At 37.9% G+C, this 15,988-nt stretch overlaps 3 protein-coding genes across 3 annotated transcripts; 1 reads left to right on the top strand and 2 right to left on the bottom strand.

Moving 5' to 3' along the window:
- Positions 1 to 3,382: 3,382 nt before the first annotated feature.
- Positions 3,383 to 3,841, bottom strand: LOC143558276 (uncharacterized). Its single transcript, XM_077047134.1, has one exon. It carries the CDS (start codon positions 3,839 to 3,841, stop codon positions 3,383 to 3,385), a length of 459 nt encoding a protein of 152 aa, XP_076903249.1.
- A 662-nt stretch (positions 3,842 to 4,503) lies between these two features.
- On the bottom strand, positions 4,504 to 5,409 carry LOC143558277 (uncharacterized). Its single transcript, XM_077047135.1, has one exon. It carries the CDS (start codon positions 5,407 to 5,409, stop codon positions 4,504 to 4,506), a length of 906 nt encoding a protein of 301 aa, XP_076903250.1.
- Positions 5,410 to 10,664: 5,255 nt separating this feature from the next.
- LOC143558278 (uncharacterized) lies at positions 10,665 to 11,911 on the top strand. Its single transcript, XM_077047136.1, has 2 exons — positions 10,665 to 10,765; positions 10,891 to 11,911. Exons 1-2 carry the CDS (start codon positions 10,665 to 10,667, stop codon positions 11,909 to 11,911), a joined length of 1,122 nt encoding a protein of 373 aa, XP_076903251.1.
- Positions 11,912 to 15,988: the final 4,077 nt, after the last annotated feature.

The raw sequence follows: 15,988 nt of genomic DNA on the forward strand, positions 1-15,988 counted from the left end.
TCGGGTACATGTATGGGTATTACGGGTGTTGGTACCCGTTTATAATATGTAGGGGCTTTTATTAGGTTTCCAACACTCATATTTAACTTTCAAACGAGATTTGCAAAACATAATATATATTAGTTGAATAAGTTCATTCTCAATCTATATGTGTATATTTATATATTGTGTATTCGTATATTTTTATTTCATGTATGTGTAATTGTGTATATCATTAAATAACATGTATTATTTTTATCTCTTGTTTTTCTATAGAAATTGAGGATAAAATAAACAAAGAAAAGGAAAAAGGGAAAATGGAAAGATGACTAGCGAAGATTAAACGAATGTTGACTTTCTTTGTATAAGTTAATTTTGGTTTATAGATTTTGATAAAAAAAATTTGATACTTTGCATGTTTTGGTATTCATAACTTGATTTTGAATGAATTTTATATTATGGTTGATTTGTTTCATTTTTAGTTTTGGTATTATGTTTTGGTTGCGGCATTACGGTTATAGTTGTGGTATTACGGTTTTGGTATTATAGATAATTGATTGTCGGCATCGTACCATTACCGATACCTAGTTTAGTGGAGATTTAAAAAAAAGAACAAAGGAGTATAAAGCGAGTACCGTACCCAAAGTACCTGTACCCGTACCATATAATTCAGGTATGAGTATCCAGATTTTAGGTACAGGTACTTTCGGGTATAGGTACGGTACGGTCCCGATCTCATTCCTAATCCTTTGTAGATATTTGTTGAGTTTGTCCGGTAAGTTTATATTATATACACGTATATGTCTATTAATAATAATAATGCATTAAATGTATTTATTTTGTTATAAAACATGATAACTAATTAGTTTTCTAGTTTATAAGTTTGACAAAAATTAACAACTATATAATGAAAAGCTAATGTATGAAAAATTGATCACTGAGTCAAGGTTACGCATTGATTTAAATTTAATGGATCATTTAATGAAAAATTTTATTTGGGTTTATTAGATTTAAATAATCCTTAATGAATAGAATTGACTGATAATAATCCTTATTCATTTTATCATAAATGGCGATCCCAAATTTTAAAAAAGTTGGCCCAATGCCCCCCCCCCCCACACAAATAAAAGGACTTTGACATTATATTTTTTTTCCTATTCGAACTAATGTTTTAGGGCTTTTGATTAGAAAAAGAATACGAGTCGATTGATGTATAACTTAACTTGAAACGTGATCCAAACGACTTGAGTTTTGTTAATTAAAGCAGTGTTTCGTCGTTTTGGAGCATTGTTTTGTCGTTTCGAAGCATTGTTTCGTCGTTTTGGTGATTTGAAAAGTACATATTCAATACACTAGTTAGTCGTCAAAATGATTCAATCTCAAAATAATTACTCCATCCATCCCATTAGAAGTGTCATGGTTTGAAAAATACAAAGTTCAATATAGATTAAATGATTACTCTTTTTCGCTTACCAAATGACAACAATGCCCTTGTAAATTGCGTCTATCAATATTATTTATTAATGCTGGTTGTGTGTGTTTAAGGGTAAACTTGGAATTGGCTAATAAATTTTGAAAGTGAACATTTATAATGGGACAAATAAAAAAGGAAATATGGAAACTTTTAATGGGATGGAGGGAGTAACACATAACATACTATTTCCAAACTATAAACATCGATCTAAGACCAGTTGATGCAAACTGAAATCCTAGTTCATATATAAGAATTAAGATGGAAATAAATAGTACAACAAACTAGTTGAGATTTACAATGTGGCTAGTATTCAGACTCGGGAGAAATTTTTATAGGCATCCCTTTGGAAAGAAACGGGAACGGATCCATGAGAATAGGCTCATCGGCTATATCACCAGCCAGTTATATCGTGTTACATCATAATGCACAAACACAATAATATTAAGCTTTGGTAGCCTGAGCATGACAACCTTGGCCCTCCACCAAATGGTATAAAAGCATAAGCTTGGACTGGATCCGCAAATCTACTTTGGTTGAAACTTATCGGATCTACAAAATACTTTTCATCATAATGTGTTTTGTATTTCGTCCAAATCATGAGATTGCTCGTCTAAAGAAATTAAGAAGCCTTGTTCTATCTCAGTTGGCTTCACCTGAAAAATCCCGATTGAAATCTCCCACTTGATGCAGTTGACTTTGTTAGATCTATCATGGAATCCATTAAAGCTTCAATGCCCTTGCTTTGAGGATTTGCTGCAAAAGTTGACTAGTCTTGAACAAGTGCATCTCTTAGGTGTAGGCATTGACAACAGTTCATTCATGCCTCCTTTCTTGTCTAAGTTTTCTTCTTTGAAGTCAATTGATCTACAAGGTTATCGGCTTTCTTTTTAATCCAATACATGTAGTATATTAATCACTCGTCATCAATAAGTACAAGGGACGTGATGTAATTAGTTGAAAGTATGTTTAAGTATGTATAAAGTCTTGGGGTTAGAGTGTCCATATGTAAAGTTTGCAACTTGCAAAACACGTGTATGTTGTTTTGTGGTTCTTGAAAGGTTGCAACCCTAATCATCATGTCTTTTGGTGATCTGTAAATATATAGGGGCTGCATCAGAACGTTTAGATCATTCAATCTAAGTTCAAGTTATCAATAAAGATTGTTGATCATATCTTATTGTTCATCATATTTCTTTATTAATTCAATATCAAAGATCAAGTTTGGGCCAACAATATAGACAACAAATTGGTTGAGTTTCCTAAACAAAGAAGTAAGTTATTTCATGTTAGAGAGTGAACTTGGGATGCAACCGGAGAAATAACATGCTATCCGGGCAAATGCCTTAAAGAAATTTAAGCTTGGTAAATTAAAATTTGTTTATGGATATTGATCTACAACATGTATAACGAAAATTGAAGGTATGGCGGTCCAAAAGTAAAAAACTAACACAGCTCCCTAACCTGCTAAGATCAAAGAAAACATGACTACTTAGTCTCACCGCAGAAAGGGGTCTCCTGCGATCAACCTCTGGAGTGAGAATCGGTTATATTATACAAGAGGTTATAAGAGGGTAAGTATGGAGATGGAGTAGAGAGATATAGGATAAGTGTGAATGAATGTTACCGTTGGGTGAAGTCCTCTTTTTATAGGCATTGAGAAGCTTTTTTGGGAAGCATAAGCTTCTTAAAAGGAAATGGTCAACTCCTCTTTTAACACATGCAGACAAGTAATACCATTTCAGAGTAACTTGTTTTCTGCTTTTGTCCTGCCATGTCGACATCTATAATTTATGGTATGTTTCAGCTTTATATCATAACAGAGATGACTTTTATGAGGTTTACTGTAGCGAGGAGCTTCCATGGTCAATCTAGAAGCTTTGGTGAGGAAGCTTTGAGCTTCTTTGTCTAACAGCTTGTGATTGTTGCTTCTTAACTTCTAGATTTCCCTGGGTGAGTAAGGGTATCCACGTCATCAATCATGAATCCGACAACCTTCCAAAGAGCCAAACGAGCCTCAAAGACATCAACAATCTTACACCAATTGCTTATTTTATTCATATTCGCTCCCACTAAAATACCCAAATACTCAAACGGAGACGACCCCGACTTGAAGCCCATCATAGAAGCCATCTCCGCCAATTCATTTCCACTCGTACCGAGCCCAAAAAGGTTGGACTTATGAATATTAGCCTTAAGGCCAGAACACGCATGAAAACACCTCAATATCCTCACCATATTAGCCACATTGAGATGAGACCATTCACCCAAAATTAGGGCATCATCAGCATAAAATAAGTGCGAAACAACTGGACCATCCTTTGCCAAAGTTAACCCTTTGAATTCCCCTTCTTCAATGGCCTTATAGATCTTGCACGAAAGCGCCTCCATAACAACCAAAAATAAAAAATAAGATAGAGGATCCCCTTGACGCAGCCCCTTTTCACTTTGGAATTTAGAAGTAGGCGAACCGTTAACAAGAATGGCCGATCTTGCCTAATGTAAGACACCTATTATCTAATTACACCACCTTTCAGGAAAGCCTATCTGCTGCAGAATAGAGATCAAGAAACCCCAATTTACATTGTCGCATGCTTTCTCAAAATCTACCTTCAACAAAAAAATCCTTTTTATCTTTCTTCTTGACATAATCTCATTAATTAATAAGGGCCGGTCTAAGATAAAGCGCCCGCTCAGAAAGCCCAACTAAGTATCAGAAATAATTGAATCCATAACCTTCTTCAAACGAGCCTCTAAGACCTTCGAGATCACTTTACTAATAATACCAACCAAAGTGATAGGTCTGTAATCTTTCAGGCTGACCGATTTCTTACATTTTGGGATGAGAGTAATAAAGGCAGAACTGCAACCTCTATTAATCACACCTGTATCAAAAAATTCTGTGAAAATACCAGAGAAATCCTCTTCAAAAAAACTCCAAAACCTGCGAATAAAATTAAAATTAAACCCATCGGGACTAGGAGCTTTATCTGCACCACAAGAAAACACTGCCTCCTTTATTTCCTCCTTAGAGAAAGGTTGAATAAGGTCGTCTACAAAGTCCAAAGGAGCCTTCTTAATGTTATCACAACGAAGAGTAGGTCTAACACGAAGAGCTTATGAGAAATGCTCCCTGAAGAACTTGAGAATCTCCCGTTTGACAAAGCTAGGCTTAAAACCCAAACACCATCCACCAAAATCCCCTGAATAGCATTAACAACCTTCCTACCATTAATCACACCATGAAAATAAGCTGTGTTGTCATCCCCATGCATAACCCAACGAACACGAGACCGTTGTTTCAAATATTTCAATCTATGTAGTTCCAACTCTTCCAACCCATTTTTACACTCAGCCCAGACCCATTCCTCTTCCTCAACCAGATCTCTGTGTTCCATAGTAGCTTCAAGACTCTCTAACTCCACCTTCAAAGTGCATGACTCTTCTCCTTCAGAGACGTCCTGTTTAGCCTTCCAATTCCGAACTAAATTCCTAAGAAACCGAAACTTGTTAGATAAAGTAACATCACGAGAACCCACTGACTGATAACGATCCAAAGCATTCACCAGCATCTCCTCACATCCATCCCTATCGAGCCAAGAATTGAACCAATGAAAAGGTCTCGCACCAAAATTTTTATTAACCAAAGACAAAAGAATCGGGCAGTGATCTGAAAGGTTCCTAGGAAGTGCTCGACAACAAGCCTCAGCCCATCTGCTAAAAAAATATCCACACACAAGAAATCTATCCAGTTTACTCATTTTACATTTATTCCCCGCGCCTGTCAAAAAAGTGAATCTTTTACCCTTCATCCCGTACTCCATGAGACAAGCTTCATCAATAAAAGAATTAAAATCCGAAGCACTCGACTGATTGAATTTCGAATTTCTTTTTTCATCTTCATTTCGAACAGCATTAAAGTCACCACAAAGGCACCAAAGGCCTTCCCTACCCCTCATAACAGATAGTAAAGCACTCCAAAGAATACATTTATCCACCGTTTTTTAGGAGCATAAATATTAAGAAAATTTAACTTGGTGTCATCTTCTTTAAGGCGACCAAACACAAGCATGAAGTTCTGATATTTAACAGAGCAATCTTTCAAAACAACACTAGGGTCCCACACCATCAACAAACCCCAGATCTGCCTAATGAGTCAACACCTTCCCATTCAAATTTTTTCTACCCCAAAATCGATTAGGTTTAAAATTATTAACATGAATACACAAAGTCTCCTGCAATGCAATAACAGACACACCATTTTCCTCCTTTAACTTTTTAACCCAATTATCTTTCCCAACAACCCCAACACCTTTAGTATTTAAGGATAAAATATTCATTCCAAACCTGCTTGTACACCTTCCTTAGCAATATTCTCCTTAATGAAATCTTCACAGACCTCAACTTGAGCGCCTAGCTTAACACCCACTACAATTGTCGCTTGTGTCTCCGCCTCAATGACACTCTCTGCATTAAAATCACTGTTACCCGAGGATAAAGGAAACCCCTTTCCGACCGAAGACCGACCCTCCTCTTCCTCTGTTCCCAAAGCATGCCCCTCATCATAATCCTCTGAGCTCCACCATCATAATCCTCTTGAATTTGAATCCCTTCCTCATTAAGCCCAAGAAGTTAATCTAGTCCAAAAGGGTCAACACCTTTGGGCTTTTTCCCTATCTTATTCTTTTCTAAGCTACTAGAGTAGCTTGGGCTGGGTCGGCCCACACCTGAGAAAACCTGTTTCTTTTTACGTTTGTTCACATTGCAAATTAAGTCTTCTAGAAACTCATGAACCTCCACTTTATCAAAATCAAATTTGTCTCCGAAAATAAAAACCTCCTCATTAATACCTTCCTTTAAATTCCCAACAATTACGGAAGGGTCAATATTCTGCATTAAAGAGCCTTCCGTTTCCGAACTAACGGAACCGTTACCCTTCTGGCCGGCCACGTCAGCTTCGACACCATCCTCCGGATCATCACCGTCGCCACCTTTGATTCCACCCTCAGCCTCTGCTACACAATTATCAACATCCATTCCCTCGCCGTCAACCTCCTCCGACACGTCCCAGTCTCCCTCTCCTCCGACACCCAAACCTGAAAACTCTTGTCGCGCCATTGAAGTATAATCTACTCTGCCATCCGCTTAACATCGCCTGTTAACACTCCAATGTACTCGTAAGATAGGTCCGAATCATCCCAAACACCTCACTCACCTTGTCTATAACTTCACTTGCAAGCAATTGAAGAGGTAACCCCTGTAACTTTAGCCATGCAAGACGTTCATAACCCAAAGTCTGGCCCTCCCAAACATAGACAGACGTTAATTTCCCAATAATCTCTTTGGACGCTTCAAACGCTGTTGCTGCCGAGTCCTTTTCCTCATAGGATATCATCACCATCATACAACCTAAATATTGAACCTTACCTTCGACATGATGCAATTCCTTTTGAATGATTTTGATGTTTTTAAGGTGTCCAAATCAATCATCTTCGCAATAAGGCTCTCCCATGTAGACTCTTATACTCATTAACCCGGTCCTCAACAACAACCACCCGGTACTTCCTGACAGAATCAAGCCTTCCGGTGAGCGCCTCCTTAAAGGATCTTCCATCCAAATTGAACATTGTAGTCATACCCTTATCGGAAGAAAAATCTGTCCCATCTTTCTTTTTAGAACCACCGTGTGTGTCATTGGTAGCCTTGTAACCAATGTTAATTTCACCATATTCCAATGTGAACCTTGCTACATTTGCTCTTAACACTACAAATAAAAAGCAAATAAAAAGCCATTTAGCGACACACACTTTTAATGACATTTTGTTTTCTGTGCCACTAATTTAGACTTTTAATGGCACTTTGAGAATACTATATTTGTTTGACAAACGTTTTAGTGGCATTTAAATTATGTGTCACTAATTTATATTTTTAACGTCACTTTGTATTTGTCATGACACATTTTTAGTGACATTTAAAATTCTTATGAAATTGTTATGATCACTTATTGAGTAATTATAAAACGAGAATTATTTTACTATAACCAAAAAATTTGACAATGAAATATTTAAAGTAATTTTCAAAATCATTTTATATCCAAATAAATATGATTCTGATAACTAAATGTTAGTGATAATTGATGAGTAAAGTCTAGTTATTTTGATCATAAAACATAAGCCAACGAGTAAAGACGAAATTTTAAAATTAAAAATTTATCTCCTTCGAAAATTCAGTATAAAATATTTTCACCCGAGTTTGAATATATCCGCTCGAATTTGCAAATTTCCCTCGTTGTTTCTCCAAAAAATTATTGATGTCCCGCTCCTTTGTAAATCACCCAGTTGAATACTAGTTGATGAAGTCATTCTTATGTCTCGAGAAACCCTAATCCCGAGCCGCCAAAGTTTTTTTCAACGACCTCTTCTTTCCGGAATCAGTGAAGTCCTCTCATGATCAATTGGTAAGGCATTCGACGACCCTCACAATCTAATTTAGTCTCACAATGGTCTCGTTATCCTAATTGATTCAACAGGTTCGACACATCCTAATTAAGCTACATATTCTTCATCCTAATAGTGTTAGCTTTAAATCACAAATCGCCTTAACTTGACAGATTCACAACCCTAATCGAGTAATTGCTTGAAATCCAAAGACTGGAGTTCATGTTTTTTTACTAGTTTTGACTATGGTGATTTGATAACTGTATAATTTTATTTTGTGTAGGCAAGAACTATTCATCCTGCAGTTTCTCATCTATGAAAAATTTTGTGGTGAGTTTTTGACTTTTAATTTAATTTATTTTTAGTTTGACATATATTTTTTTTAATAATGCACATGCTGTATAAATCAGACCCCATATTATGTGCCTTTGTTTTTTGGTTGGTGCATTGAGACAGTTTATGGTGGTGGTCGAAAGGATCATTAGATGAAAATAATGCATGCTCCATTACAATAAATCAAGGTTAGAACCAAATTAGTTATGCCATATAATAGTCATTCTCTTCATACTATTTACTGCATCTGGCCTCATGATAATTGCAAGAATCTTTTTCTTAAACACTGGTTCGACAATTCAGGGTTTGTCCATGTAATAATTTTTTAGTAACATGATTTGTGTGACCCTTTTTTAAAGGTTTTATCGTTTTACACTTAAATTTACTTAATGGTGTGAAGAAAATAAACACAAACGTTCCCTTTTGGGTTTGGTTCATTCGATTAACATTGGTTATTTTGGTTTCATGCGCACCACTATGTCAACGTATATGTTTAAAAAGTAGTAAAATATATAATTCTTGTATATTTGTTTTGTAAGGATGAAGGCCCACATAGTCTTTTAGCAAAGAGCTTGGCCTATCAAAGAACGAGATGAGAAAACTTCTTTTCACTGTAGCTCATCGGTTTTAGGTGTACGAAATGTGTTTTAAAACATTTTAATAAATTTTGGTGTTTGTGATAATGAAATTTTAATTATTTTTTCTATTGCTTAGTTGCTTTTGATGGTGTTACGGAGATTTTAGTGTGAGCAAGCTGAAGTCTTCTAGAGGCTATTATGAATATGATCCTCAAAGTGTGGCAAAATGACAAACATTAATCTTCGGCGTCATGAATATTTCTCAGCTCTAGTAATCTGTGTGACAAGCCCGCTAGAGAAAGTTCAAGGTTTGTAAATGTATGAGTTAATGGTTTCTCAACAATTTTATTTATGTATTATGTGTTAATTGTCATTGTAGTAATACTTCAAATCCTAAACCAAAGTGCATTTAGAAGGTTTATATGCTGAGTTTTACTTTGGGCGCCTTTATCTAAATATACGAGTTAGTTATTGTTCTATATAATTTTGGTGATGCTAATTTTTAATATTTGATTTTGCTCAATTTGATGCTTATGTGAAGAGTTTTTGAAAATACAGGAGATGATCTTACTCTAGGAATTATCTTACCGTAAGCTACATTGTATTGAATTTATTTTGTGAACATAGAATTATATAATCCAGATTGATAGGAAACAATGGAAGGTGGTAGAGATGGTGTTGCAACACTTGTAAGAAGGGACTCGGTTAAGACAAGTGCTAAACATGCTGATGAACCTGGGGATGCCTTCTACTTTTCTAGGGAGAACAAGTGACAAAGTAACAATAGATGACTGACTAGAAACCACATTGGAAGCGATGAGTGCTTTGCTAGTTAATCTTGCAACATTTGTTCGTTTTGTGTTTATATGTTTGATAACTTAGTTTGACACTTATTGGAAATTGTTTGTAAACATTTGGAATAAGTTTAAGACGATTGAACTTTTAATTAAAGTAACAATATTTTGTTTTTACATTTTATGGTTTTATTCTTATTTTATACTATAAATGATTAATAGAAATTCTATCACTAAAATTAGTATGAAATTTACCTACAAATGATTAGTGACGCAAAATTTTTGCCACAAAATATATTTTTATTGGAAAAAAAAAGTGCCACTAAAAGCTTAAAAAGTTTGTGCGACACAACTAAAAAGTGCCTCTAAAAGGCTTTAGCGTCACCGCTTCTAATGACACTTTATTTGTCTGCCGCACATTCTTATTCGGGACTTTAGTGGCAATTTTTTGTTATTTAATGACACTTTTTGTATGTCACTATACGACATTTTTTTTGTAGTGTAACCAATAGTCACCCATACGAATAGCACAAGAATTCTCACCATCTCTTGTTTGTCTTTCACATCCAACATGGTTACAAAACCAAACCTGTTACCAAATCTATCCCGTTTCCTCGCAATATACAAGTCGAAAATCTCCCCATGTTGTCGAACGAAATCAGCCAAATTGTTACCGCTGCACTTCTTCGGCAATTTTGAGACAAAAAACTTTGTTAAACGACCTTGAATCTTTTCCGGGATGGGTTTCCGTCGGCTGCCCATCGAGTTAATCTTTTCCGGGATGGGTTTCCTTGAATCATTAATATTTGATACAACACTAATAACACGATCATAACAAACTGAAAATTCATTCATATTTTGAATTTTGAAACTATTTTGTTACTTTATGATTTACATTCATAAATCATATAATAAAAATATACACGGTAAGTCGGTAAGTTGTAATAAATTTAATTACTTACCTAAGACATATATATGGTAAGTTCAAAATACACCGTCAAACAAATCAATATATCTTGATTTAATCTTCATCTCCGACTATAATCACATATTTTCATAACTACATACAAGAATGGCGATCAAAAGATTACGTGAAGAACAAGAAACCAAAACCTTGGTGAAAAGATTACATGAAGAACAACAAGAAACCAACACAACAATGATAGGCTTAAGGCATTACCAGAAGACCTACAGTTTCGAATTCTTTCATCTCTTGAAACCGAACAAGCGTTTAAAACCTCGTTGTTGTCGAAAACATGGTCTTCTAAATGGACTTATGTTCCTTTTCTCAAATTCAGTTCCTATAGGTTTAAAAAACTCAATAATTTCGATAAATTCGTTTACGCTGCGTCATCTGTTCGTCGGTCGACTCAGTTGGTTAAACTAAGCTTCACACGCAGTGGAATATGCAGTGCCAAGATCTTGAAAAAGGTTTTTGATTACGCGGTTAAGGAAGGTGTTGAAGAACTCGATGCAAATATTATCCGGGCTAGAAAAGACACGAGTTGGCCGAACATGTCGCTTGCTTCATGGGATTCGTTAAAAAGGTTGAAGCTTGACAGCCTCGAACCCATGTGTTGCTCGTTTTTTGGACCAAGATCTGGATCGTTCAAAAATCTAGCAAATTTGTATCTCAAAAGGGTGATAATTACGGATCTTGATCCGTTTTCAGGGTTTCCCGCGTTAAAGAAGTTAAAGTTGGTTTGTTGTCATCTTCAAACAGATGGAAACACTTTGAAGGTACACGCTCCGTGTCTTTTGGAGTTAACAATTGTGTACTACAGTAAATATGTCAACCGATGTAATCTTACCACTCCAAACCTTGAATACTTCGAGTTTCGGGGGAATAATTTCCCACGGTTTGAAGTTACACTCGGTCTCCCTGTTCTTGAAACGGCGATTATCAAGTACAATGGATTTTGCAAGAAACTTGAAGAGAGGACACTGTTTGATGATCTTATAATGGTGTTTGAGGTTTTATGCAACGTGAAATCACTTACGATTTACTCATCTGTTGTTCATCTGCTCTCGTTGTTTCTAGAGGAGTTGGAGAATCGGTGTTCACCCTTTCGGGATTTGAAGACTTTGGGGGTGGATTTTAGTTTATTTTATCAGCAGAAGTTGTTCGAAGGCAACTGCAGATCGTTTGGTGAAGCTTTTAGATATGTTTTCGATGTGAAAGGTTACTTGTTACACAAGTCACCTGGTGCCAATTGCACTATGAGATATCATGGTGAGCAGAAAGCACAACGTCTACATTCTCCATGTTCAAACGCGCATAAATGCGTTTGCAGGCCATTCAATACAATTATACTGTGATTAGCAAACGCACATAGCTCCGGCATATCAACCACACTACATAACGGCGGGTCATCCGGGCGCTTTAGTCTCAAGTGGACATGTCTCTAGTAGACATAATAAAAAAGCTGTTGTCGCGAGCAAGACTCCAAACGGGTCATTTTGCCTTCCGCAGTAAGTATCGCGCGACCTCCATAACATCAGCCTCGGACTATCCCGCGAAGCTCTGGCTGGACAACCTCACCCGCATGCATTCCCTGCAGCAACATACAAACTCCGATGAGTTAATTATGCTTTTCGCGGTTTCATGCATGCACTGGCGGACCAATTTTTGGCTTCTGCGGGCCGCGAAAAAGCTTTGGCGGATCACTAACGAGCAACCGCGGATCAAATCTGGCCACCATGGGCCCTAGTGAGAAGCTTCGGCTAGACAATCGCATGTCGCAAAAATGCAACATGTGCACGTGAAAAGGATTTCCAAGAAAGTGAATTAATTCTCAACTTTCATAATGGTCCCTCATCTTTGGAATCATATATATGATGGTCTATAAACAAGATCTAAACCTATCAATAAATTTAATGCAACTCAAAGTCTACTCTGTACAGATCTAGACTAATTATGGACCAATTTGCACAATCTAAAAAGTTAATTCTAGGAGCTTCAAGTTTCCAAGTATAAAAGAAAGAAGTGGTTTGTCTTTTCCACATAAAAGAGAAGGCTGAGAAATGACGACAATACCTTCTTAAGAAAAACCGCCTAGCTGCCTGCATGTTGGTTTCCGTCAACACGTCACCGCGGATCACCTAAAAAAACTCCGAGGAAGACAATGGCAGTTTTTAGCTTCCGCGGACCCGTGAAAAGCTCCAATCAAAACAATGACGGGTCATTTATGGCTTCCGCGGTCATATCCTCTAGCTCCCGCGGATCACCTAAAAAACTCCGAGGAAGACAATGGCGGGTCGTTTTCAGCTTCCGTGGACCCGTGAAAAACTCCAAACAAAACAATGGCGGGTCATTTATGGCTTCCGCGGTAATATCTTCTAGCTTCCGCGGATCAACAAAAAAGTTCCGTGCAAGTTCCGGCGGGTCACTTCCGCCACGCGGATCAAGTATAAAACTTAACCGGAACATTCGCGGGTCAATCGAAAGCCCTTGCAGGCAAACCGCGGATCACTTACATGTTCGAGAGGAATGAACTCCGAACAACCGCGTGTCAAACTCGGCTTCCGCAGGTCACAAAGAAAACTGATCACCGCGGGTAACTTGCGTTATCACTCCATGGTGTTATGTCGTCCTCGTCATCTTCTCAAACACACAAATTCCAGTGAAGGCCTTAATTCAATTTGTACAAGCCGTCAGACATATTGATGGTGTAATCAAATTATTCGATGGGGAAGCGATAGGAGGCAAATGAAATCATTAAATATTCAAGCTAACACTCATTAGACATGATCCGTAGCATGTGGGAAGATTGGGAATTAATTCCTAAAGTTTCACATCAACCCCTCCAGTTTTGAGACATTTTTTATGGTCTACAAAAACAAAACAAGGATGTCTCGCGTCATAGGCGTGGAATCCTCTCAACAATGTAAGTGAATCTCTTCATATTTTAAACAACACACCGTTATAAAACGCGCGGAGACTCAAGTCATGTCTTGACACAATTTCCATTTTTATTAATAAACTAATATTGCATAATAGTTTATGAAATGAAATGGAGATGTCATAGACTTTACTAATAAACGTGAGTATCACCAAATCTTTAAAACGATTATTAGTAAATAATGACTATGAGAAATTATTTAATCTCATGTAGCATATTAAATCAACAAATATCATTTTTGTCATGATATAAAAAGTTGTTCATACTCATCCGCGCATGTGATTGAAAACATTAATAACAAGTTTATTATTACAAGTTCAATGCTACTAACATTATTTAGCAGCAATGAACTGGGGGACTATCATGGTATATCACCACTACATTAGCGCGGTGGAAGACATCCAAATATAAGGTTGGGCACACCTCATAATTCGCCTGAGGATGGAAGACATCCTATTATACCCGATGTGCGCGCCGAAAGTGACAAGCTTGTCATCTTTGGATGGAGGACGTCCAAATAACAGGCTAATTCCAACGCCACGGCTACAGGCTAACGCCAATGCCACGGCTACAGGCTAACGCCAACGCCAGTGGTTACGGCTAAACGCCAACGCCAGCCCTAACGGCTAACGCCAAACATAAAGGTTTGGGACCCTTGTAAAAAAACCCACATGGGTACGGCCCAAATTGATGATGAGAACCTTATAATACACCCGTATGGCCACGTGTCATCTTATGATAAAAAGGCCCACGCGCCAAAATCGCCATCATGATTTAAAAACTTTTACAACCCGAAACAAAGTAGACGCACATGCAAAAAGGTCCATATAGAAAGCATTGGGTCAAAAAAGCACTACTCCTCACTCCTGAGCATTCCTTATAAGTCTAACACTTCACCAAACCGCTTGCACACCCGGGAGAAGCACTGGACTGGGGACTTGTAGGTGTAGGGTACGTCAAACCCGGTACGACCTTTTATTTATTACATAATATATTATGTTTATTACATTATTATTATTATTGTCTACTAATTATTATTGGGCCGGGGTTTGTGGAGGTAACCCCTAACCGGGCCTGGCCCAATAAAGGTTAGGGTTCATGATGGTAGCCATGGAGTCCCTATATAAGGAGCCTTTATCATACATGAAAAGGGCCTTGGACCCTTGGCTCGCACATATTTTTGTGTCTGTAAACAAGAGTTCATTCTCTTAGCAGTCACCTCCACTCCCCCACTTTTCTATGACAGATCTGAGCAACCGGAGAGGAAGATCAAGGCGTGTCGTATCAGCAGTTAACCGTATCCTACCCTGTTGGCTCATCGGATCTAGGACCCGTTAAGGGGAGTAGATCCATGTTTCTTCAAGCATGAAGCATCTGTATTGTAAGCAACCGAAATTCTCTATGTTTTGATGAGTTAATTCTCACATGATAGAGCAAGCTGAGGGATCGTCGTTATAGCGGCCTTCGTATACATGATACGGCACACACATGGGCGGTTGTGTCTGACTCGCAACAGCACTGGCAGGAGCAGCCGGTTTCTTCTCCTCTACCGAACTGTCGAAGGATGAAATGAATCTGACCTGAACCATGACGATGTTTCCACGGATTTTCGAGATGAACGAACCACGTCTTGATCTTCTTCTTCGGCTGCTTGAGACCTGCAATGGTTTTTCGGGGGTGTGGAGGTGACTGCTAAGAAATCTAAAAGATCTCTTGTTTACAGACATAAAAAAGTGGTGGTGGCTCTTATTGAGCATGACCCCTTAATAAGGAGGTGGAGACCTCCTTATATAGAGAGTCTCATGGCCACCATCATGGTACCCTAATGGGCCTAGCCCAGTTAGGGTTACCTCCACAAAACCCCTCAGCCCAATAACATTGTATTAGTCCATATAATAAAATAAGCCAAACATAATAAATTTAGGGTCGTAAAACCGAGTTTAGTACCATACCCCTACAAGCCCCCAAGTCCAGCGTTGCTCCTGGGCGCGCAAGCGTCTAGGTGGAGCGCTGGACTTTATGAGGTGTGTTAGGTCATAGGGCGGTTTTTTCCCTTTTCTTTGGCCTTGTCTTTATTGTCTTTGAGTTTTGGGAGGTTTTCCTCATGATGGTGACATGTTGCGGTCCTTATGATAATGATGGTGCCCTGTCATAAATCAGATATAGCACGCATCATAGTGGCGCGAGGCCTGTTAAAAGATGGAGCGCGCATCTTGATAATAATATAACATAACTTGCGCGCAAGGCAGCTTACGAGTTATGAGAATAATAAAGCCTGCGCGTAAGGCGACTTACGAGCTATAAGAATAATAAAGCTTGCGCGCGAGGCGACTTATGAGCTGTAATAATAATGAAGCTGGCGCGAGTTGCGGCTTACGAGCTATAATAATAATGAAGCTTGCGCGCAAGGCGACTTCTGAGCTGTAAGAAACACAAAGCTTGCGCGTGAGGCGACTTACGAGCTATAAGAATAATGAAGCTTGCGCGTGAGGCG

The sequence above is a fragment of the Bidens hawaiensis genome, unplaced genomic scaffold, assembly GCF_021521415.1.
Source record: "Bidens hawaiensis isolate Kalapana, Puna unplaced genomic scaffold, B.hawaiensis_p1.1 tig00019386_1, whole genome shotgun sequence".
Taxonomy (NCBI): Eukaryota; Viridiplantae; Streptophyta; class Magnoliopsida; order Asterales; family Asteraceae; genus Bidens; species Bidens hawaiensis.